Source organism: Aythya fuligula, chromosome 3 (assembly GCF_009819795.1).
Source record: "Aythya fuligula isolate bAytFul2 chromosome 3, bAytFul2.pri, whole genome shotgun sequence".
Taxonomy (NCBI): domain Eukaryota; kingdom Metazoa; phylum Chordata; class Aves; order Anseriformes; family Anatidae; genus Aythya; species Aythya fuligula.
In genome coordinates this window covers 38,562,560-38,588,627 of record NC_045561.1, presented here as the reverse complement: position 1 = coordinate 38,588,627, position 26,068 = coordinate 38,562,560, and the positions used below count along the sequence as shown (strand labels likewise).

Below are 26,068 nucleotides of genomic sequence, written 5' to 3'. Positions count from 1 at the left end.
CCCGCCTGCGCCGGGTAGGGCCGAGCCGAGCCGAGCCGAGGCGAGCCGGGCTTTCCCCGCCCCGCAGCCCGGCCCCCGGCGCCGCCTCCAGCCCCGGTGCTGAGGGGCCGGAGCTGTAACCTCGCCGGTCGCGGGGCGCCCAAGCGGGCACCTTCCCCTCGGCGGCGGGGAGAGGGATGGCAGCGGCTCCCCGGAGCCAGGGCACGGCGGCTTTAGGCCTCAGCAGCCGGGTCGTGCCTCCGAGTATCGAGTGGGGACTCTCCTGGGCCTTCTGTAGGAAATCCCACAGTGGGTGAAACGCGTCGCTGTGCAAGCGGCTGTGGTGAAGTGCCAGATCACCTAGTAGTCACAGGGCCATTGGGATTACACAGCTACCACGTTTAGATGAAGAAAAGCAGGAAAAACACGAACACTTTTTGCCACCCCACTTTCACCCAACAACAATTTTCTTTCAGCCCAAAGTACCTCAACTCAACAAGTCTCAGTTCGTGACTTTCAACAAACTTCTGCATAACTTAATACTGACATTTTGTACTGCCGACTGACTGGAGACATACATATAGCCAGAGGAACCACGGAAAGGTTTCGCCATACCCACACACATGGGAAATGCTTTGAGTTTTTCCCTGCCGGCTGGTTGATTTCCCCTCTGCTCTGTGTGTGGCAGCTTGTAGCAAGCTGACACCACTGCTGGCACCGTGCCTTGCAGGGGCCTGCCCGGCTACCTCCAGCTCCAAGGGAGGCTGAGTGCCGATCTATATGATTTAGCCTCCCAGAAAAATCAAACTGATGCATCCTCATTTAGGGTAAGTAACATCTCCAGCCAGCTGAAGTAAATCTTCAGCTTCTTATGCTCAGTTCAATACTGGCACATTTTACATTTCATTGAATCTTTTACATACGTGCTCCCTATTTTCAGTGGAACCATTTCTAGGGTTCCAGCTCAGTATATCCTAGCTCACTTTCCAGTAGCCAAAAATCACTTACTTAGAACTAGCTCACGTAATATCACACAAAACCACACCATATAACATGGATGTTCTTATAGCTCCAAACATGCCTTTATCACTGAGCAGCTAGCCCAGCATGGCTTATCAGACTTTGCTACCTTGGAAAGGTGTCACTCGGTGATCATAACTTCTGTTTCTGCTGGTAAGGAGCAACCGACCTTTGAATTACTGGTGTTTGTGCTCTGCTATGCATCAAATGAAACAAGCAGATGGCACATCCAAAATGAAACGAAGTATTTAAACCATGGAGTTCATTGTCCTGGGACGCTCTGGTTCTTGAAAAATTACATTTCTTCAAAAGCAGCTGGGCTACATCATAGAAGGAAGAAAAAAAATCCAGCAAAAGTTTCAAAACAAAATTTCTGGCTCACAAAATCCCTGAACCACAAGGCAACTAGAGACAAGGACAGTGCGCTGGGAAAATGCCTCTTCGCTTCCTCAGGCAATGGCTGGCGCAACAGCCAAGAGACTGGGCACCAAGCTGGGCAGCCCTCGGCACCAAGCTGGCATGGCTGTTTTTGCTGTGATGGCCGAGCTGGTCTCTGCAATTCATCAGATGTTTCTTCTAAGTGTTGGATTTATGTTTACAAACTTTACAGTTGAGACAAATCAGTGAAAATTCCTCTCAAAGGAAATATTCTAACCCACACTGCTGGAAACCTGAATTTTGAAGTTGAAAGTTTTAATCTTCTGTAGCTAAAGGTCTGCATGCCTGTATCTGGTAAGTAGAATATTTTAAGCCTATAATAATAATAAATAATAATATACAAGTCTACTAAAAATTATTACTATTAATAATATTTATAATAATAAATATATTGATAATAGTATTTGTAATTAGCAGTTATATTAATAATATATAAGCCTATTTCCGAGGGAGATTATGAAGTTACTTTGAAACTTTCACAGAAATCTGCTGTTTAGTGCAATATAGCATTTTACCACTCTGTGGCGCCAAACAATTAAAAAGAGGTTGTGCTTTTAAAGGGAAACCACGGATCTTCCCAAAAGCTGTATTTTTCTTAGTAGAAAAAGCCTTCACTAGTAACTGAAGTAACTACAGATTCTTCCATTCAGAAGTACCCAAGCACAAACACTACAGGCCATTATGTAAGATGACATTTTCCTACCAGTGAAAGACAAGCTGTAGTCTTCAAATAACATTTAAAGATACGTCATGGTGATACCATAAATTGAACAGGAATTATCTTTCTCCCTTCCCCACTTAAACAAAACCTTTTAATCTGATTTTTGAAAGACCATATGATACCTTTTAATTAATTCTAACAGTAACTGAAGATCATCTATTCCTTCCTTTATATCACAGTTTTCTGTTACAACTAGTATATACGGTGTTATGGGAACTTTCTTTCCATTGAAAAGCCTAAAATACATCATGCTTTTAAAGAATCCAGATAGAAATGACACAGAAGATGGTGTCTGATCTGAGGTTTTGGAATCGCAAGATGTTTTCTGGAATACATTTTCCAATTGTAGATAAAAACACCTGTCTAACCCTAGCCTCAAATGGTTGCAATGCTTATCTATGTGGTACAGAGAACCAGAAGAAGCCCCATTTGTCATGGCAGGTTCATAAGGCTTTGATCCAGTGTGTCAGAACCATGTTCTGTGTAGTCATGGAAGTCTAATAAACCCCCAAATTTTACTTCCCATTTGCAGGTTTGGTAACAACTTGATAATCTCTGGCATGGAGCTAGTGACGTTCTTTGGGTTAGCTTCTACACTCTGGACCAGATGTTTTGCAATACAGGGTTCACAATACTTCAAATTAAATGTGGTATTCTTGTTCAGTAAGACAAACAAAAACTTTGAAGTTACCTTGTTGCATTAAGGTCAAATTGCAGAGATAAAGGCAGAGCAACATACACTTCTTCAGTCTGCATCTGTTCTTTGAGAGAGGCGTTGTATGTTGTGGTGTTTTGTATTTACTTTGATCTACTTCTGTAGCCAGACAGCTAACAGAGGTGATCATTCCAAGGTGCAAACCTCTGCTGGTGTAGTTTGCTTCTTCAACATACTGTGTAGCAGTGATGTATTTTGCATGTTCTGTACATACTTGCAAGACTGTGCCTCTGATTTATTATTGCTTCTATGTAACATCTACTTGCGACAACAGCAATGAGAAACACCTCTCCATGAGACTGCACTTGTGTGCAAAATAGTTTTCTATGTTTATTTCACACCTTTAATATTTATGGCATTCCCACCTTCTAATTACAAAACAAAGTTTTATTCTGTTCTGTGCATCGCAGCTGGTCTACTTGTAATTTCATTCCCTTCAGTAACTGACCTTGGATTCTAGACATATCGGCATTACCTGTCAGGGCAGTTCAAAGAAAATCTTCAGCATCCCTACTCCTTCTTCCAGACTATTTTTCTCATGCCTCTTTACCTGTCAGTACTGAGGGCTGCACAGCTGCGGAGCATCATTAGTACTATTATCTGAGCCAAAGAAAATGTCAATCGGCAAAACAACCTGAAAGAAACACTCACGCAGCTCACGGGCTTTGCTCTCCCTCTTGCGGTCCAAGCCTGCCATTCCCACAGCCTGCGGTCTGCCTGGGCTCCACGCACCCCAAAGTCAAACGCTCTCCACAGCGTTGGGTCTATCTGCAGAGGATGGCTGAAAGCAAACACGAAGTTTGCATTAAACACCAACACTAAATCCTCTTGTATAGAGATGGTTAGGAGCAGGAGGATAATTTTTATTCTTTTGGAGAAATATTTTCATGTGAACAAATAACTTTTTTTTTTTTTTTCAGTTCATTTGTTTTTAATGCGGCTTTTCAAGACACTTTATAAAAAAGATGTCAGGTAACAAATAATTCATTTCTTGCTGTTCCAGCAATGATATTTTCAATATGTTTTTCAGTGGCGTTTCAAAACTACATGAGGCACTTAGGAAAGTACCAGCATATGAATCAGATCCAGTCAAGTTCTTTGGCTACTTTAAGGTCACTGCAAGCGAGTGGAAAACTGGAAGCTGTACTGAACTGAATAGGAAAAAATGAAATTGTGTGGATGATCAGATGGGAACATTTGAGCTTTCAAGGCCCTTTTTTTTTTCAGTCACAAAACCACGCACTTTCACTGACTGATCATCGTGACCGAGCAGCTTACACAAAAAGACCACCTCACTGTACGAGGAGCTGAACACAGCGGTGGCGTGCAGGCGGTTCGTGCTTCAGAACCCGTAGACCATTTTGTCCCTCTATCTCCCAATCCAACCAAAAGACAATCCCAAAATCTCCACCCAGACCCATAGGCTGCCCACAGCCCCTCGGGGCAGCCTGCCCCAGCGCTCTGCCACCTCACAGCACCGAAGCGCCCCCTCATATCGAGCCGCGACCTCCCGGGCTTCACTTTGTGCCGGGCTCCCCCCGCCGGGCTCAGGCCCCGCCCGGGCTCCCCGCCGGGGGCGGCCCCGGCTCCTCAGTGGCCGCGGCGGCCGTCGCTCAGGCGGGGTGCCTGGCCGCGGGGATGGTGGGGCGGGCGGCCCGCGGCGCCCACAGCCCGGACGGCGCCCGGCGAGGCGAGGCGAGGCCGGCCAGGTGGGAGCTCGCGTCCCCGACCCCCGCCCTCCCTGCCCTGAGGCGCGGAGCCCGCGGGGGGCGGCGTCGTGTGAGGGGCATGGAGGGGGATGACGACGGCTTGGTGGGGGGTGACGTCATATCAGGACATGGGGGGGGGGTGACGTCATATCAGGACATGGCGGGGGGTGACGACATGGTGTGGGAGTGACGTGATGTGAGGTCACGGTGTGGAGCCTGCGGGGTGTAGGGTGGCGGGAGGAGGGCGCTGGGGTCCCAGCTCGTGTGGGGTGGCCGGCAGAGCGAGCCCCCCAAAAAGGGGACAGCGGGAAGCACGCAGCTTCTCATTGCGCTTAATAAAGCCCAATCTTATTAAAAGTCCCTCCGCATCCAGCCTTCCCAGTCCCATCCAGAGGTTACTCCTTGGCGTCGTGCCGTGACCTCGCAAAATTGCAGCCCCCAAAATGGTGACACGAGGTGGTTTTGTGCGGCGCGATGACAGTGACCACGTACAGCCGAGGGTGCTTCATGGGCCGTGCCACCTGGCTGCCCCCTCAGCCCCACAATGAGGCGATCAGGAGGGCCAGAGCGGGGTCCCGTGGCTGGCACACTCCTTCAGTTAGTGTGCCACACGCTCCCCACAGCACAGAGCAAACAGCGGGAGAACCTGCCCTCAATCGGGGTTTGAAGGCCGTTTTCCGTAGCTTAGGGTGCAGTTCGTCTGGGCACGGAATTTTGCAAAGTGAGTCGAATGGAAAATAAAGTTCCCACTGTTTTAGGTGAGTTTTGCCTGGCCACTGACAAACCTGCGAATGGCTTCCTTGATTCCCAAACAGGTCCACTTTGTGGCTCGTTTCCTTTCTCCAGCCCAACCTTTCTGGCTCCAAAAATAATTTGGAAGCGCTGTGTTTGGGTGGAAGAAGGGCCTGCAGTACAGGGCCCTCGGGCTGTAACGCTGTAGGATGGTGCTGCTCATGGTAGGCAAGCCAACAAGCACTGCACAAACCCGCTCCTAGTGAAGCAGGAGGATTTATCAAGCTTCCTCCGGCAGAGAAAGGACGGAGCATATGGACAGAATATGAAATGTTTAGTTAAACACAGCGTTTTGTTAGAAACAGAGCAAAACACTGACAGCATGATAAGGAATATGTAAATTTTTAACATGCTTCAGAAAGCTGGAACATTGTTCCCTCCTTCCCCCTCAGATGTATTTTGATAATTTCCAAGCAGACAGAAAAAAAAAAAAAAAAAAAAAAAAAAAAAAAAAAAAAAAAAAGAAATTATTTCCATCCTTTTGGGGAGAATGTGACATTCTGGCTTCTCGAAGCCTATGAAGAGGTTTATAAACTTAAAAAATGAAAAAGACAAATTTAATCTTTCCAGACTTGTCAAACTTGTCTCAATTAATTTTTGATGACATAATTAGAACTTACCACTTTAACATGTGCTTTTTTAGTTTACTTTTCAAAAGATTTTATTTTTAAAGCCTGCGAAGAACGGAGGGCTTTGCAGTGGGAACTGGAGCAGGAAGAAGGGGAGGACTCTGTAGGTTAGAGTGCTGATTCAGAGCACTCTATGAAGCCAAAAGAGATGAACTCATTTTTTTTTCCTCCCTTGGGGACTCAAACACGAAACAGGAAGTCATTGATTCAAAGCAAGATCATTCACTCCACAATTGTAAACAGTGTATTATGTGTCTGTAAATATTTCCAGAACCCATTGGCTTTTTGGAAAATGTGAGGTAAATTATAATAATCTCTAACAAGCATCCCACAATAAAAGGAGTTATTCTCGAACTTTTTATCTGCAATGTTTATACAGTGGAATATTAATTAGCTTGGGCATTGAGAAACTACTTGGCTGAACGCATTGTTCACTGCCAGAAATCCATCTACTCAAATGTTTTGTCTGTTGAAACACAAACATTTTTAGCTCCACCCTGCAATATTGCGCCCTACGAAAAAGCAAAAATTCTTTCCCGATTTTATCCATTTGTATTTTCACCACCACAAACACTGAAATATCCTACTGTTAACCAGATGTTGGCAGAGTTCGTCTCTGTCTTACGTAGCTGTGATTAGTCAACAAGGAAGAACACTGTAAAAAAAGAAGTCCTAAATAGACAATCTAATAGGAAATTGTCATTCTTCAGTAGTTAGGAGACCGGACCGTCTGCCCAAATCAGTCCATGCTTGAAGCCACTGCTTCCTTTGCAGAGTAGGAGAAGCTGCTGCTTGGAAGTGTCCCGGTGCATGTGGGGACTCTGCACAAGGAGAGGGGATTAGGGATGGGACAAGGGGAGGAACCTGCTTCCCTCACAGTCCTGGGAATCTTCTGGCAAGCTTAACACCGTAGGGGAAATGGTAAGGATGCCAATCACTTAGAAGGCTGGCAGTTGAAGAAATGCTAGTGTGCTTAAAGTTGAGAATTTGGGTGTTGCAGGATCCACTCAGGAAACTATTTTAATAACATGCTTGAATCTCAGCAGTTCCACAGGGATTCCTGAGCTCCGGAGTAGAGGATTCCTGAATAGGGATGGTTGTAACCTCGTGCTTAACAGCTTGAACCACAGCCTGAGACACCAAGAGAAAGAGAGGGTCAGGAGTGGAGCAGTTACCTTCAGGCAAACAATTACGGCAAAAATACTTTCCTCTTTTTACTTCTAACGTAGATATGGAATGAAAGTAACAAAGAAATTAGGGTGTGGAAAGGAAAGGAAAGTTGTGACAGTTTTTCACCTGCTTAGCAATGGTAAACTTGTAAACTTGAGAGTAATCTGAGACATTGAAAACTCAGGAAAGAACTAAAAAATACTACTGGATGTATTGCAAAAAATGTTGAAGTTTTGGAATCCTACTCGTGACTTTGATTTCTCTTGTGGTGCTTTGCCTTTTTTCTTCCTGGCATCAGAAGCAGTGTCAAAGGTAAACCCGTGGGTCCTTCCCCTGCAGCTGGGACTCCCTCCTGCAACAGCAGGAGGTGGGGAGGGATGGAGCTGCACATTTTGCATCTTGGCTCTTCTGTGCTGGTCTCTTCCATGACGCTGAGCTGTGGCCACGTGCCCGTGTTAGCATCGCCTTGTCCATGGCATAGGTGACAGACATGCAGCATGGCTGATACTCTTGTGTTTGTTCTGGTCTTACAGCTGCCTTCCACTGAATGGTGCTTTGCTGTCTGGTTTGTATGTGTGAGATAAATTGAATTCCCATGGACAATTCAAGCTTTATTTCACAGCCAAACCTACATGTTCGGATCCCTGCAAAGGCCGGGGCCCTCACTCGCAAGGAAGCATCTTGAGCTGAGTGATTACATTCAGCCCTCCACTTACTCTCTGCTAAGCTGTCTACAAATAGCTGGAATACAACAGAGCCCAGTCCTTCTGCTTACACACAGATGATTTTCTTGGCTTCTCAGACTCTAACCATGATGAGCCAGCTCTCATCCTGGATATTTTTTCCAGCAGTGCTCATCCAAAAGGGCACAGAGCTTAATTTTCAGAAGGCATGAGCAGTTAAACGTAGATGAAAGCACAGGTTTCAGTGAACTTGAAACACAGATGAACCAGGATGTTCTGAGATCTCCTATAGCTGATACAAAGGGATTGTTTTCCCTGGGGGAACCTATTAGGGGCCATTTGCTCACCTATCTTTACATCTGGAACCATAAGCTCCAGCTTGCATCTCTTTAAAGAGATAAAATTTTCAAGGCAATCTGATTAAGCATAACAATTTTAAAACACTTCACTGAATCATCTGCCAATCAGTAAACCGGCATAAAACCAAATGTACTGCTAACTTCTGTGTAGCTACACCTATATAAGGCATTTTCTTAACAAGAGCTCAGTTCTCCAGAAAGCCTCTCTATGCAGGAAGGGATATACACAGGAACTGAAGGTTAAAATACTTGACTTTTCACTGCTTATGATGAAAAACATGTTGCAGACCTGAAATAACTGAAGAAATTAAATTAAGGTACACCTAAATATTATCAGCACAGATTTCACAAATAACCCCTTTACAATAAGGGCCTTTGTAGGCTCACGTATTTTCTTTCACTAAGCTTTATGGAATTGTACACGTACGGAAGCCGGGGGTATTCTTGAGATTTATGTAAAACAGGTTAGTAATGTATATGTTAAAAAGTCAAACATTTAAAACAGACTCAGTTTGAGGTGTGTTTTTTTTTTTTCTTCCTTTTTCCAGCATAAATATGGCTGATCTATCAGAGCCAGAAGGTACAGTAAACTGGAAGGAAAGATGTTTAACTCTGGAGTCACAGTTAATGAAATTTCGTCTCCAAGCAAGCAAGATCAGAGAATTATTAGCAGAAAAGGTAGGTCTCATGGTATGAATTTTAATACTGTACAAATGATTAGATGATGGGAGTTCATCACAGTTCACGATTTAAGACTACTACTACTAAGATATTTTTTTTCCAGGAAAAAAAAAAAAAAAAAAGGAAAACAGATCTGTTTTAATGCTGTAAAAGAATTTCACACAACAGATTTGCTAGCAAAGATGTTTACTTTCAAATGAAAACACCCAGGCAAATCTCATGAAGAGAAAAAGATGTATCCAGTAGTCAAGTTTATGACATTACTTAGGGAAATGTGTTAAGTATTGACAATATTTAAGATTTAAGATTTAAGACATAAAAACTGTTGGAGAAAAGAAGTATTATTTTTGTTAGTATTTCTTATCAAATTATATAGGTCAGCAGAGTTGTATATCCTATAAGACATCTCCAACTGTGGAGAGTCTAGGTACCTTGGAAGTTGAAAAGTATCATATAATTTAATTTGAAGAATACTGTTTAAATATATACTTCACTTTGCAAGAGAGAAATGTTTCACGAGACAAGTTCAAATGTGTCGATCCCAACAGATAACTGCAAATGAACCCAAATTTGAAATACTTAAAAAAAAAACAAACAACAAAACACACACACAAATAAACAAACAACAAAACAAAACAAAAAACACTGTTGCATTTACCGGGTTTAACACTTCCAACAGAACAAGGTAATTAAAAATAGAAGGGACAAAACATTTTAGAGAGTCTTTGGAACTATGTCATCATTATTACTGCCTTCAGTGAATTCCTAGTTAAAAAGCTACTTGGTGGAAACTGCTCTATTTTTCCTTGAGCTAAATCTTCCACCAATTGCTTCCCCCCCAAATAAAATTCATGTCCCTTTCTACTGTGTTAGAGGGAAGACAATTTTATTTTGAATAGATTTAAGTTAGTGCTTGTCTTTTGTAAACTTATCTGTTCTCCCTTTGAAGCCACGCATGCATTTATCATCCACCCTTAGTCTTATTTGAATCGTTTCCATTTTACTGCATTTTGGTGGGGACCAGAACTGAATAGTATTCCAGCAGGAAAAATATGTATTGTTTATTTATGAAAAAAAAGGACGGTGTACACAGTTATGTACTCTATTCCTTTCCAAATAAGTCTTAAGGTTTTGTTTACTTCGCTAAACAAATTTACCATCATGTATGTTTTCATGGAAGTATCTGTCACAATTCCAGGATCTAGTCAAAGTCCTTTAGATTTCTGTGTTATGCTTCATTTTTTTATTTTATTGACTGGTCACTGAAACTTGTAAAGTTTGTTCGTTGCTGAGCCAATTCATGGAGGAACATTCCTTCTTACCCTGTGGCTGTTTGGTTCCTTTAAACACTTTCCAAAATATGAATTATGTAAACCAGGTCTCTCTTATCTGCAGTCTGAGTGATTCCCTCAAAGAACTTCAGTAGCTTTGTGACCTAACAGTCCTCTTTAGAAGGGCCACTTTGACTCTTGCCTAGCCTACCACCATTTATCCACATGCCCCCTAATTCTGCTCTTACAGTTTCCACTGAGTTGCTACCTACAGATTACAGATCAATAGGTGGTTCAACTACCTCATCCAGTTATTGACTGGATGTCGTTTGGTCCTGGCAGTTCGTCACTGTTGATTTTATCTGTTCATGCCCTTCTCATATCTAAGGAGTTAGAAAACTTAAACCTGAGATGGAAAAAAATGGGGAAAAATAATTTCTGGGTCTGACTTTTTTCATTATGTAGGTCTTTTTATTAAAGTTAGCATTAAAATTTACAACAAAGTAAAACCTTTGTGTAATAATATTGAGTTCTGCTGGCATTGAATTTTTAGAGTTAATACTCCAAGTATCTTTGCCTTGGCATGACTAAAGATATTGCTGTTAGAAATCACTGTAATTGAAAATTCTATTTTTATTTTTTTTTTTACCTAATGGTAAATTCTTACTGAACAATTATTGCAGAGTATAGGATTCTGAAAGAATGACCAGTTGCCCAAATGCCATCTTTTGATATCTCATCTTAAAAAAAAGAAAAGGGAAAACCTTGTGTCCTTCATTCCAGTTAGCAAGACATGTCCATCAGTCGTGGAGGAGAACATCCATCAGAGTAAAATGCCCTCTGTCATAAGACTTAACAGATTATTGGCTGCTTACACAGTCAGGGCTGTTAGATGTCATGTATATGTCTTCTGCCACTTCACGCCATTTAGATCACTACTGTTTGGGATAGAATTCAAGTGGCAAAACGCTAGATGTGACTTTCCTAGGGACTTTCCAGCCTCCATAACTACCATTTCTTATGCAGCTGCTGCTGATTATGATTTTGGCAACTGAAAAGTTAAAGTGCATCAGCAGTGTTTCACAAAACCATCTGTGTTAAAAAATAAAAATGGAGATTTTAGAAGTAACCTTTGAATTCCTTCGTCTTTTCACTTTGTTCCTTTACAATTTGCGTTCCCAAGTTCTTAGCTGCTAGAAAAGTCCTCTTAAATTCACATAAATGTATGCACTATTGTATCATTTTAGAATGTGCAGAGTTAACATCAAAGGTTTTCAGCACTGTGCCGGAATCAAAGCAGTCAAAGGAAAATTACTGATTCGCTCTCAACTGTGAAAAATGTTACTTTAAAGTTGAAAAGAAGAGTCTTAAGAACTTGTCATGTTACTGCCTTCTTGTTTTAGTTTTCCTTAATTTTCTGAGAATGTTTACAAAAAGCAAAGTGTTTACAGGAGTTGAGAATGGGAGAAATATTTTCCATTGAAGAGCAACAAGGTCCAACAAGTATTCAGCTGGGAAAATTTGATGTATTGCTCTCCAGAGCAGAGCATTGCTAGACTTCATTAAAAAATGATCTTTCTCTTCACTTTGTCACTTTGACTTTTTAATATGAATCTTTCATTCATAAACCGGAAGTCATTTAGGACATGCATCAAAGAGGCTGGTCAGAGCTTCACAAAATGAGACTGTATCCATCTCGAGATGTATCAATCTTGCAGGACTGAAAACCAGCTGTTTGCACTAAACCCTTAGTGGTATTTGTTTCCATGTTGGTTTCATTTGTAATGATCCAGTGGTTATTTTTTGCATATTTTTATTTCAAAAAATTGTAAGGTATACAAACAGTTCTCAGTATTTGTAAAGGGAAAGATACATCCACACAATTACGACATTAAACTGCATGGAATTGTTACTCAAAAATATATTTGGAAAACAGCAAAGGAAATACTGACAAATTGTTTGGCCAGTACTCGATCTTAGTATTAATGACAAGAGAAGAGCACAGCCTGTGTCACTCCTGGGACTTATTACCCGTTGTAGAATGAAACAACTTATAATTTGCAAGGCACACAAATTCACACTCATACTTTGATTAGCATAGGCCTTTGTGGTTTTGTTTACTCTCATCTCTGTGCTATGAAGTGTGTAGTAAAACATTGAACAATAGCACTAGAGAGGGTTCTACTTCAAAATAGCAAGAGAAATCACAGTCCTATAGCATGACAGATGTAAAGCCCTCATGGGTATTAAATTATGTAATTTATGTAATTGTTGCAGAAAACAGAGCGAGAGTGGTATTGTGACTAAATAGGAGGTCTCCACAGGAAGGTAATATAAATGAATTACTGTGGTAATTCTCCAGCCTTCTTCCTCTGCGTGTAATTGAGACATCTTCTCAAGGCAATGAATCAGGAAAAGAAGTTTACATCCTGTCGCAGTATGTGTGTGACTTGTCATAAACTGCCATTGCTTTTTTTCATTGTGTATACTGTAATTCAGTCTAAAACCAGATTTTCATAAGGGCTTGTTTAAATTTATCCTTTTTTAATATCCATGTCTGCAATCTCTCTGCATTTATAAATATATTTGGGCATTGAATTAATTGAAAAACTTTTCTTATACACCCAAAATCAAATACCTTTGCAAAGTTGTTTTCTTTAACAGTGGTTTTGCAAATAATGATCATTTAATGTGGAAATCTTCAGTACATTTTTTCTAATAGATTTATTCTAATTTAGAAAAACAAATGACTTTTTTTTTTTTTTTTTTTTTTTTTAAGTTCATCAAGGACTCTTCCTTGAACCTCAGTGGCTGAGAAGTTTGAGAAATTTGTGTTATAGTTATGTTTCAGCAGCGTGGCTACCAGTACTGTAATTCTGTAGTGAACTCAGGGGAGAGGAAGAGAGAGAGAGAGGAGCAAAGAAATATACAATGTTTTCAAAGAACTAATCCATTCACTATTGTTTATCTGTTTGGGTTTTTTGTTTGTTTTCATTTTGCCAAGAAAAGAGTCCATATTTATAAATCTAACATGCAAAGAAAGAGACCTTGTTGGAGTTTTAAGCAGAAGCTGCTGCTGTAAGTGGGAGAGGTCTTTAAAGGAATTTAAGGAATGATGTAGAAAGTATCCCTAGTACGCCAAATTTAGGATGTGTGTGGAACTGAGTTTTAAGTAGAAGCCTTTATTTTAGTGCAGCTTGAGTCTTACGCAGATGAAGAGTTCACTAAAAACCTTCACTGGTTAAAAGATTACAGTATTTGACTGCAAGTTTAACTCCTAGCTAGCATTTCATCTCAGAGCAAAATTTGGTGCCCTCATTCTTTTCATAACAAGTACATTTTTCACCTTAACTATGCGTATAACATGAGGTGTAAAGTCAATGTTTTTCCTATCACTAAAATCACGTTGTGATGTAAAATCATAGCTGTGTTAAAGTTGCTCTTGGGCAGCCTGCACTGAATTTCATTTTCATCAGACCCTATAAGGGTCTGAATATGGCAGTATCCCAAATGTTGCATTATGCAACATCCAGTAATACTCAGCATTTACATGAATGTCTCCAAGTTTGATTCCTTGCAGAGCATCGTTATTTTGTAGTTTGAATGACTTGCAACAAATATAAATGATCAAGATAATTATTTTCATATACGTATTGATTTGCTCACTTTTCATCTGTCGATTTGAGTACTCTGTATAAATGTTCAGCTGGCGACTGTGTGTGTATGTGACAAATACAATAATATTCATACTTTCTGGACAGATCATGCAAATTGAATGGCACTTGATCTTTAGGCCAAGCACTGTTTCCAGTATATTCCAAAACACAACACATTCATGACTTAAAGGCTTGCAAACCAGCAGCGAAGTCCACATCCTCCTGTATTTGTATTCATTTTGGAGACTTATTTATGTTGTTTAATATTTCCAAATGAAACAGATGCAGTGTGCTTTGTTATCTGTGGCAGGACAGTCTAAAGGTTGATGTTTTCAGAGGTCAAGTCCGTAATGCATTTCACTTGTGCAGTGATTGCACACAAAATAGTGACAAAGCGCAATGAGTATTTGCATTAGCATTCAAGGGATTATGAAGAGTGAAGTAAAAGGGGGCAAATGCTGAAAAAAATATTCAAATGAAGATTATTTTTCAGTATTTCAGTTGCTCTTCAAAAAACTCTCTTGTCATGGAAAGCAATTCAGACAGACAACACCTGAATGAAATAATAAACTCCCTACTGGCCCCTGTGGCCCAGTTTTCACTGCTGATGACTGAAACCAGCATATAAAGAGAGTACCAGAGTGCTGCCTGGGCCTCTGGTCTTGCACTAGACTCTGTTCGGGTAAGCCCCTGCTCATGTCTGTGCACCAGTGAATGGAGCTTTGTAGAAGGTTCACACAGGGAGGACTTCATTTGTATGATTTAATAATTAAATCTATTGTAAGTTAATGTGCAACTGGGAAGATAGAATCAGGAGAAAGCAAGGAGAGGTGAAGAGAATAAAAGTTTAAATTTTTGTACTTAGGGTTGTAGGCTTGTTTACACCTTTTCAATACCCATACCTTTTCCACTGTAACTCTATTTTTATCCTTTGTCTATTATTAACTTTATGCCTTGCCTTTTTATGGCAGCGAGAAGGTTTTTTTTTGTTTCACTATTTTTGTATGTCGTAAACCTATATTCTTTCTAAGGAGGGTGAAGATGGAAAAAAAAAGAAAGAATGAAAGAGAACTCAGGAAGCAATAAATCAGCTGCTGTCCTAGGAGCCAAGCTGTGTAATGAGAAAGCACAGCCAGAGGATGAAAACCTTGCTGCTGCTGGTGTGGAGGTGGGGGCATCAGTTCTGTTCCAGCCACTTGAGATGGGGCAATTGATGGATGTTGTGGAAGCTGAGATAGGAGGCAGGCGCTGTGCAGACCCTTGCCCTTTCAAAGATTTCTTTAAGAGTTTCAGTTCAAGAAGCTACAAAATATTTTTTCTCTGTTTTTCCTGGAAGCAACTCTTCCTGTACTTACAATTTATGCTTTTAATTTTCATTCCCTCAGAGAGTATTTTCAGGCTTTAAATATCTGTTGTCATGTCTTCAAACTGCATCATGCCACCTTACTTACATTTCTGGAATTTTGCTTGCTCCTGTAGCATCCGTGCTCCCTATGTGTCTGTCCTACACTCTTCAATTTCATAAGTAAATTCAGTTTCAATCAAGTCAAGTTTTCAAGTTTTTCGACTTTGGCAAGTACTTCTGTACTTTGGCAAGCAGACTTTTGACTGGTACCTTAGATCCGTAAGCTGTCACCTCAGACAGTGACATGAAAAAAGGCCTCCTATTTTAGATATTCATGTTCATGCTCTCATCAGAACTTATAATTCAGCAAGAGAAAAGTAGCAGGATTTCAGCAGTCGTAGTACAACCATCAAAACAAAAGGAAGCAGGTAACTGCCTTGTCACAGAGATGAAAAATCAGGTGTTGGTACATTTCTCTTAGAATTTTAAGTACCCTGTGAGACTTCTTTTTCCCAGTTCGCCACCATGTGCCTCAGTACATTCTTCCACCTTGTTAAAACGCTATCTCCACTCCTTTCAAGATTTTGAATGTTACGGTAACAGCTGCTTCTGCTAGAGTGGAGGTCAATGTAATTTGCATTTGATTGTGTCTCTACAACTTAACTATCAGGATAAGATCTGAGTTGGAAAAGAAGACAGCCAGAGTGAACTTTCCTATTATTTCACCAGGCTTAGGAAAGTCCTGAAAAGTCCTTAGGAAAGACCGAAGTTGGGAAAAGCACAAACTATTCAGCCAGCAATACATGCTGCTCATTTGACCTTCACTGCACTGCCTCCCCAAATCCCACTGCTGAATTTCACTTTTGTAAGTCTATGTTTACTGGCAGCTGTCCTAGACTACTAGTTCTGTAAGAGTTCTCTCCCTGGGCTTTTCTGTTCCATATTTTTAATGTATATATTTTCCAGAAGAAAACATTAATTTCTCTATAATGAAGTCAGCTGAAATATAAAAGATTGTTTTCCATGTGTACTTTTCACATATTCAGCAAACACTAGGAAAGACTTTTGTGCTAAATAATTATTTCTAAAATCTTGTTCAAATACAGACAACTTGCAAGAAAACATAGACCTCAGTGGTTATACTCACTATGTGATGGATACTGATAAAAATTTTGGGACTGATCATTTTGGAGACTGAACAGATGGAGAATGGTAATTTTTGTCTAAGGACAATTTTGTCATTTTGTTCCAAGGAAAGGCTTTTGGACTAAACATAGGTCATGAGAGCTAGCTAAAAAGCAGAGTTAAGTGAAACTTGCAATTAAGATTAAAGTGCCTTTTGCCTACCTACGAGAGCAGTGCCAGAATTTCTTGTAGTTTAGAGCAGACTGGACTGTGAGTGGGGATAGAAGACTGCAAAATTATTAGCAGTCTTCAGAAAGAAGTAATAGATGTGTATGTGTGTATACATATATATATGTGTGAAGCTAAATTGCTTTTACACTCTTAATTCTGAACACAGATAAAATGAATAGGAGGAGTTGGTTAGATAGAAAGTCTGCAGAGGACCAGCTGGCACTGCTTTGTTCATGAGAATTCTCACCTTTTACCTCTTCATTGGTATTAAAAATAGCTAAGACAGAAGGAGGAAAAACGGGGCTGCACTGAGAAGTGGTAGCTTGTGAACTGCCAGGTTGTGAGCACCAAAATGAGTTTTGCACTAGTTATAACCTACGTGAGCGTTAGGTGGGATCTAAAGGAAGAATAAGGCTGTGACTTTGGGAATTTAATCTAAATAACTAATTATTTCATCTAAATATGGATTTCTTTTCATGTAGAGAATAATGTCAAACAGTAAAATTGTGAAGAAAATCCACTGTGCTTGATCTGAGTAGTCCAAGGAACATTTGAGCCATCTTAAGATGTGTGTTACCGATTTGGGGAGATGTGTAACAAAAAGATTGGGTTCAGAAAGTGGTTCTTCGTGACTAAATCTACACCTTTGAGAAACATTTTTAGGTTTCATCTTATTCTAAGGAAAGGCTTTTGTGCCAAAGTATTCAGTTTCATTTTTTACTGACATGTGGTTCATTTTGTGCATATAGGTAGGTAAGTATCACTTCCAGCTTTAGTGAGACAAGACAGACTTCTCTTAGTTAAAAAGGAAAGCTGTTATATGAAAGATGTCTTTCTAATTATTGTGTTGCTTTGGGGATAAAAAGTCAATCAGTAAAGAACAAAGTGTATCTTATCCAATGTATGTGCCAATTCCTTCTTACAAACTCTCCTCTCGTTATTTTCCTTGTGCTATATTTATATCGTGGTTTCACACCTTTATGTTTTGCCTGTGTGGCTTAATTGGTCCATTCCTCCTTTAAAGTCTGTTGTAGCGCATAAAGATTTGGCATCAGTCATATGGAAGTTACTTGACACATAGGAGGGAAATCAGTGCCGAGACAGAAGGCAGAGCATCTGAAAATACGGGTGGGACATCCCCACCCAGGCAGCTCTTCGGTAACTGGAAGGAGGAGGAACGTGGCAGCGTTTTTTTAAGCTAAATCACCAGAAGAGAGACCTTTTTCTCAAAAGGTCGTGCTTCAAAAACTATCACTTCTAACTAATAAATGTGTGCAAGGCTTTATACCTCTATAGATTGGGCTAAGCATATTTCCAAACATGAAGACTGATGGTGATCAAAGCCACTGATGGACAGGTGGTTGGTTTTAAGCATTACTTAATCTTTGCTTAAGGAAATGCAGATATTTGTTTAAATGTGTGAGTTTAAACATACAAACGTAGAACCAAAAGGGGAAGTCTTGGTCACATGCAGTGCTCTGGAATAGCCAGCAGGCATATTCAAACCACTTACAAACTTAGCAAGCACCAAATAAGAAGTCAGATCTTTTTGTATCTATAGCTTCTACTGCAAGGCAGCTGCAAAATCTTTTTGAGCCGATCTGGAAAATTTCCGGCCTATGTTTCTTCATCACCTGTTTATATCTTAGTGCTTCTTTGAAAGACAGGTGTAGGTGTGTTTATTCCTCCCTTGTTTCCCCTATTTGCTTATTTATAGAAGCAGTCATCTCCCCCTGTGAGCTCAGGGAATTACAGACGTCATTGCTGGTATGAATGTGGCTAAGTAGGAAGGCACAGTGCTGCTAAGGTTCATGGTGAGAATTCACTCTGATCAAACCTCTTTACTTTTAGTCTAAGTTTTTAAAGAGCTATTCTGTATAACACTGCCGCTTCCATCCAGTCTAAAGGCTGCATCTTTCTTCAGTTTTGGTAAGCCCTATGTGGTATGAGGAGGACTGATAGTTCACTAAATCTTAAAACGGACAGATGTGAAGCACAATTTTTCAACCAGAGGTGGTTTAGGTTGTTTTTTTCAGGTGAGGGTGAATAGAAAAATTGAAATGTAAGAAAAAAGCAGACTGTAAACATTCTGCTCTCAAGTCACTGCAAGTTCTGCACTTAATCAACAGGCAGGCTGCATTTTGCATTCAGAAACATTTGTTTTTAACTGGTGTTTTGTTTTGGAAAACTGACCTGTTATCAACATGCTTTGAAAGGCTTGCAGCTAAGTAAAGCTTTTTTTTTTTTTCCTCTTCATTCATTGTTCTGTTCTTGTATTTATTTCAAAACACCATACACCGAGGTTTCCAAAAAGTCTACGTGATACAACTCTATTGTTTATAATATTAAAATTGAGAAGACACTGTATTATGCACCAATTATAATATATTTTTTAAATGTGAATGTGACAAGTTACTACATTGAAAAATGACCTGGGTAAAAAATTTACCTTTTTGTTCCTATCAATAACAGACATTTCATAGCTCAAAAAGGAAAGAATTCCAACAACTTTTTTTTTTTCTTTTATGAGGTTTTTGAAATAAAAGATTTCATTTTGAATTACCAAATAACGTTTGGAAATATCAGGGATATTATCAATGTAGTGCTGTAATTCTTCTATAATGCATGTCACAGGAATAATAATCTCTCTATATATGCAGAACTAAAAGTATATATACACGTATATGCATACAGATGGAGTATTTATAGTGCAAAAATAGATGCAAAAACATTTTAGTGCAAAGGAATCTGTTTCTTGCAATAGATGTTATAATAAAATAGGATATCCCTTTACCTGCACAAAAACGTGTGTTGGACATTTCTGAATACGGTCAGGAAACTTCCAGGTAAACTTTGAAAAACAGTCACTCTAGGATTTGCTTCTGTATTTTAACAAATTCCCAGTGACTCTGTGTTGAGCTTCAGTGACCAGACCTCCAAGACATGACACCTCTTCATTTTTATACTGCTATTTTTCTTCAAAGCATCCAATATTTATATACTTGTGGCATTTCTCTGTTCATTGCTTAAACAAAAATAGCTCAATTTGATGAGTGTCAGATGTAGAGTGGTTATTTCCTTACCAACTTTAAAACCAAATCTGTTTTTAACAATAGATACTATTTTCCATAATTCAAATAATTAATGCAGCATGCACTAACATGTTTTCTGAAAAGTACAGAAGTTTTACACTTGCAGAAAGAAGGAAAAAGTGCAGGTTAAAGTGGCAATCCATTCTTCCATACCTGTGTTGCTCCTGTTTTTCAGTCCGAATGTATTTTTTGTTCCTGTGCTGAAGACATTTAGTCTTTAAGAGTATAAAACCAAAGCCAGCCTAAATTATCATGGGAGACCTCTGAGTCCTTAATGAATTTTGGCAAGACCCTGAAACAATCATACATGTACGTGACAAGAATATTCTTTATCAGAGGTTTGTTGAGCTGGAGCACTATTTCAGGTTTTCCTATTCAGGACATAGAAATTTTAGCTTTAATATACTCTACGTGCCAAATATTACCAATGTCATGTTGGCCCTCCATGTTTCTGCTAGTAAGCCAACTCTGTTTCTGTTGAGACTCTATAGACTTTATTTTTTTGAAGAAATGTCTAGCCTAACAGCTGATACATATCATTTAATTCTGTTGATACTGGTAATTTTCACAGTTGTACATTAAAAGAACTAGGCGAGACAGAGGTCTAATTCAACAGATTTTGTTTTTTTCTAATCACTTTCTCGATAAACTCAGAGTTGGTCATCAATATTCAAGGTGCAGCCATATGTTTTATGGATGCAGAAGAAATAACTCCTACATATCAACCTTTGCTTTCAAATGTCTCATGGCTACAGTTACCTGCCTTTTTCATCTTGAGGTCAAGTTAAGATAGTATTGTAGTATTTACCTCCTTTATTTTTGTTTTAATTTGAGGATCTTAAGCTGTCTCTTCATGGTCTGGAATTGTCTTCAAACTTACTGGGTAAAGAGAATTTACTACTGCATCTTATTCTTGAGGAGTTCAAAGCTCAGCTTTTCATTTAGGTCCACTTGGGTGTTCTCACCATGCCTCTCTCCCCGCCTTCCCTCCCTCTCACACACACAGTAGCACTGTGATCGTTGATATGAAATCTCCTGCTAACTTAAAAAGAAAGGTTTAAGGCTAGATTTTCTTTGTGAAGAGAAAGCCTTTCACTGGGAACTAGTTCCAGTCTTTTGCCCAACAAGTTCAATAACCTTTAGAGTATCCTAAGGCAGTGCTTTTTTAATCTGCAGTCTCACAGGCCTGTAGAGTAGCAGAAAAGTTAAGAGTACAGATTTTGAATATCTTTTTTTTTTTTATTTTTCCCTGTAAAACTATTTTGGAGAATGGTTAGAGATCACTTCTGCTAATGGAAAAAAATATATTTATTTTTTAAGTTTTACAATAGGCACTGCAAAACAAACCTAAATAAACCCCAAGTGAAGGGAGAATCAGGACTTACTTAGTAATTGCTAAGTAGCATCAACTTATTGAAAAGTTAGTCAATTTAACCGTTACACCAAGTGCTCATGTTTGGTTAACTATGGTATTCCACACTTGCTGAATAATACAGCTTGCTTTGTTTTGCTTTTTATTTTATTTTATTTCATAGGAGACTCCTAAGACAAACTGAGGACCCTTAAGAAATTTTCCAAACAACAGCTCCCATTTAACTGTTGCCAGGAGGCTGACTGACGCATCCCTCTTGTGAGATCATGCAAAGCTTCTTAGCATATCTTCTTGAAATAGTTAGCTCTTAAAGAAGCAAAACCAAACTTGCTCTTCCATTTTTTATCTCTGAATGCTAGTTCTGTTGGTAATTATTCTCTCAGCTACTCTGACTCCTAGCTTTATGCCCATTTTAGCAACAGCTTTATTCCCCTTATATCCTCTGTCCCAGCAGACTAGGCGAACGTATTGCTATGTTCCAGGGCCACTGCAACATTCCTAGGAAAGGTGCATCCCACAGTTTTGGTGTAGAAACATGGAAGGACCTTAGGTTTGTCTTGCACTGTACCATCCCAAACTCCATCTCCTGTGTAGAAGAGCAGTGCCGCTGCTCTGTGCTTGAACAGTGGTTCAGGGGTCATCGGGTAGTGCCAGAGACATTTCTTCTTTTCAGGTTTTTTATTTCCATTCAGATCTGCCAGGTTTCTTATACGACCTTACAGCTGGAATTAATTGTACTTACTGGACATAAATGAGTTGCCAATTATGACTGTGGCAGTCACCTGCATTTACAAATTGTTTGCCTGTGAAAATTGGTGAACTACTTGCTACTCGGCAACAATGAATTTCACATTATAAATAGCTGAAGGACGTTGCTGTCATAACATTATCATTATGACAAATTATTATTAACTATTACAGAGTATTGACAGTGTTCATTATTGATACAATGTCTGCACTTTTTGCTTTAACATAGTGCTTCTGCTACAGCAGAACATTAGCTCTCCAAATGCTCAGAAACAACCTCGATTTGTGAGTCAAAAACTCACTAAAAAGAAATGTCATAAAACTGATGTTAAAGTGGCTTATGTGAACTAAGCCTACATTTGAACATAAAACCAAAATAGATGGAAAGTAACCTTAGAATTCAAAATCCTACAAATTAAACTCATTAAAACCTCAAAATGAAGTTGTGCAAACAGGGAATTCAATACATGTGAGCAGAGACAAAGAAGGCAGGCTTGTCTCCCTGTCTGTCTGTCCAGACTTAGTACAGGAGTGAGGGGAAGATCGTCTCCTTAGCGCTGTTCCTTCAGAACAACTCTTCAGGGACCAGGTGCATCGTGTAGTGTTTATCACTCTTCTATCAGTAGAGTGTTTTGGTATTACGATGTAGACTTTGGGTTCTTGTGTCCTATGAGAAAGTCCTAGAAAGTCAGTCACAGCTTTTGTTATGGTAATGAAAACTCATTCTATCCTTTTTCATTTGTTGATTGATAGAGAGTGATGACACTGTGTCCTTGTCTTTTTGAGGTGCTAGAAGTACACAAAATTGTTTTGTTTGATTGACAACATAATTGGGGAGAGGAAAAAAAAAAAAATAGAGAAAAAAAGAAACTGAAAGATGCCAGAAATGGCGAACAAACAGGACAGAATGAAACTGATTATTTTAAAACCAAGCAGTAAACAGAATAAATGGTTTTCATTTTCGTTATTTGTACTGTATGCTTTCCTATGAACAAGTTTGAAACTGAATACTGAGTATACCAATGTAAAGTATTTGGTAAACAGAGGTTTATAGCTAGGTGTTTCCTGAGAACCAATCTCCAGCCTGTAAATTATGGAATAATGTATTCATTTCCGTAGGTACTTCGTAATATTATGTAAGTACTCAGTTTTCTTCTTTTAGAAGTCATCATTCTGTTTTATAACTAAATCAAACGCAAACTTTTAACAAAGCATTTCTTTCTGGCCTACGCTGCTGCACATTGTTGGAAACCCCTTCAAAACAAATTATATAAAATGCAAGGGTTTTCAGAGGCCTGGGGCAAAGGCTGAGACAATGATTTATTAGGCGTCATTATAATGTAACAGATCAGGGTTTCTTTCCTTTCGAAAGGAACCCACACTCCTCCATGCAGTGCAGGTGTCTGTCTTCATCCATTTCTGCTGTGGCTTTTTGCATCTTGTTCTTTGCAGTACCTGAGTCTGCAGTGTATCTTCTGCTGCATACCTCTTTCACTCAAAGGGTGGAGGAGACTGGGACAGACCTCGTAGCAGAAAAAAAAATATAAATTTGTCAATTTCAGAAGAATTTAACAGACAAATTGTAGAATGTGCTAAGCAGTCTTTACTCTTGCCAGTTTTGGAAGGACCTGAAGGAGCTTAGCAGCTGTAAGACCATAGCCTTCCCTGCAAGGGAAAAGTTCTGGGGTTATTATCAAACATATTTCTACTCTTGGTAACAGGTAAAAATAGCAGTATTAATTATTTTTCTTTAGAAGAATCTTAACAGTGTTTTATGTGGTCATAATCATGAATCATCTCCCCAGTCTGACACACAGCTTATCTTCTTATTTATTTTTATGTTCCTATTCAGAACCCATCTTTTCCTTTTTCAGAACAGACCATGAAAATACGTTTCACTGTGGTATTTCTGGCAGCAGGCAGAAGGCGTGGCTGGTTTACTATATGTTTTTATTTATCTACAGATGCAGCAGCTTGAGAGACAAGTTATAGATGCTGACCGTCAAGCAGAGAGGGCTTTTCAGCAGGTATATCTAAATTGAAAAATACCTCCACTAGCTATGTGCATGTTAAGGTACTGTTACCAGAGGAAATTCAGAAAATTGCTTTCTGTCTAAAGTATTGCTCAAAAGGGAGAAGACAGCTTCCTTTTACATCTACTGATTTGTCTTAGTAGAGATGTCCTTTGCTTGCTGTCCAGTTCAGTAAAGTCAAAGCTAACAGAGCAAATCCAGAACAGATGCATGTAACGGACTTCTTCATTGATTAATATGAATAAAAGGGAGAGGAAACAGTGACCTATTTTAGAAAAACCTTAAAAAAATAAAGGAAGGCTAACCAATACAGTCTCTAAATAGAACTATTCTGTGCTGCTTGTTATTCTTTAAAAAAAAAAAAAAAAAAAAGTGTTTTGCCAGTCCTGCTGGTATTAGATGCAGAGGGTGACATAACAAACTGGCATTTTTTCTCAAATAAGGTTGGGAATTTTGCAGGATTACCTTGAATCAAAAGTGTGGGGGCAATTTTAACAATCGATTTTGTGATCAAATTATTACCTTTATCGTGGAATAATGTTTCTTAAAGTTTTATGTTTGACCTTCCAAATAGGTGCAAGTAATGGAAGAAAAATTAAAAGCAGCTAATGTTCAAACGAGCGAATCAGAAAACAGGTTGTATAAGAGATGTCAAGATCTGGAGATCCTGATTCAAGATAAAAATGACATAATACAAAAATTGGAGCAACAACTTGAAGAACAGGTTAGAAATAACTCTGTTACAAAAGAGGAGCATCAGTTCCATTCTTAATTATGCAAAAGGAAAAGAATGAAGATCAATAGAGGACAGAAAAGTTTAGAATTATTTCTGTTGTTTGATTGGAAGGTTTCTCATTAGGAGTGTGCTTTGAATAACATTTATTCACTTGCAAATTATGCTCTCACTTCCTTTGAAAGAAATCTAATTTTTAAGAGGGCCAAGACGTTCTTCCTTATCTCTGTCTCCTCTGCTTTCCAGTCCAGGCTCTGAAGGGCCTATTTGCGATTTGTTTAAAAATCACCATGTGTCACCCAGGAGATTGAATTTCTTGAAGGAAACTTTAGGATTTATTTCTGACGGTACTACTGTGGCAAACTAGAATGTTAAGTAAAGTTTATGCTTATGTCATTTTTTTTTTTTCCAGAAGCAAATACGACTTCAAGAGGCAAAACTCATAGAAGAAAAAGCAGCTAAAATAAAAGAATGGGTGACGGTCAAGCTCCATGAGGTATAATGCCTGTCTTGCTACAATGCTTGTCATGCAGAAAATTGGCCATAGTCAAAAAAACATTTCCTATTTTGATTGGTTGGTATGGTTACTTCATTAAAAGATTGAAAATGAAAACAACAGCATTGAGGACAAAAGTGTCCATATTGCTTAACTTCTGATGTCTGGTTTGCTTAACTCATATCTCTGTGTGCTCTTCATGGAGAGAACCCCCCAGAACTTCTCTCTGGCAGATATTCTTATCTCCACCAATTAAGAAAGATTAGCTGGCAAAATTTGCTTGCTCCAGCAGGTGCTTGAAGTGGGAATAATCCCCCAAAAGCTGAACAAGTCTACTGGGGTCTGGCAGAAAAAGGATGTACCGTTTCTTGTTTTCCAATGCCCATTGTACTCTTAGTCATGGATAGTTTCAGGGGCACTGGCTCTATTCCTGTAAGAGACCAGCTGTCTCCCTTGTTTCTTTGCTGTGGTGAGATAACCATCTGTACCCTGTCTAAGGCTGCCAGTTTTGGTATGCAGCAGTGCTTTCTCCTCCTTCCATATAGAGAATTTAAAATTGCCTGTAAATGTTACAGTCGTACAGTCCTGTGGTTAACACTACACATTCCAGTTTAAAAAAAAAAAAAAAAAAAAAGGAAACTAAAAATAACATTTATGATTAGTCTGCAAGGGAAGTTTTTAAATAAAATCATGTAATAAAAATGCAGTTAAGTTTAGCTAAAATCATCTCAAAATAGTTTGCATGAAATATGACTGAAACCATGTACTTAGTTTAGAATATGCAGGATCTGAAGCTAGGTGTCACTCAGTTGGAGGTGGAATTGATGGCTCCCTTATCTGTGATACTGGACACTCAGATTCACATCTTCTCTTTTCATAATTCAGAGCTGGTGTTTGAACCAGCTCTGTTGTCTCTTAATTCCTAGCAGTGGGCTATAGCAATGGCTTGGTGGGGTCTTTTTCTTCCTGTAGATCTGTTCTGTGTGAGCTTTTCAGTACCCATTTATTTAATACTTTCTGTGGGATGTCAGGATGTTTTAGTGCCATCATTGCCTTCAATTCCTCTGCCTT

At 39.3% G+C, this 26,068-nt stretch overlaps 1 protein-coding gene across 3 annotated transcripts in view; it reads left to right on the top strand.

Moving 5' to 3' along the window:
* Positions 1-4,542: 4,542 nt before the first annotated feature.
* Positions 4,543-26,068, top strand: part of PLEKHH2 (pleckstrin homology, MyTH4 and FERM domain containing H2) — a 54,586-nt gene continuing 33,060 nt past the window's right edge. For all 3 annotated transcript variants that reach the window (XM_032185412.1, XM_032185413.1, XM_032185411.1), the window contains exons 1-5: positions 4,543-4,582; positions 8,764-8,893; positions 23,700-23,762; positions 24,343-24,492; positions 24,914-24,997. In XM_032185412.1, the coding sequence (XP_032041303.1) occupies positions 8,771-8,893; positions 23,700-23,762; positions 24,343-24,492; positions 24,914-24,997 (420 nt within the window). In that variant the 5' untranslated portion in view covers positions 4,543-4,582; positions 8,764-8,770. The remainder of the gene's footprint in view (positions 4,583-8,763; positions 8,894-23,699; positions 23,763-24,342; positions 24,493-24,913; positions 24,998-26,068) is intronic.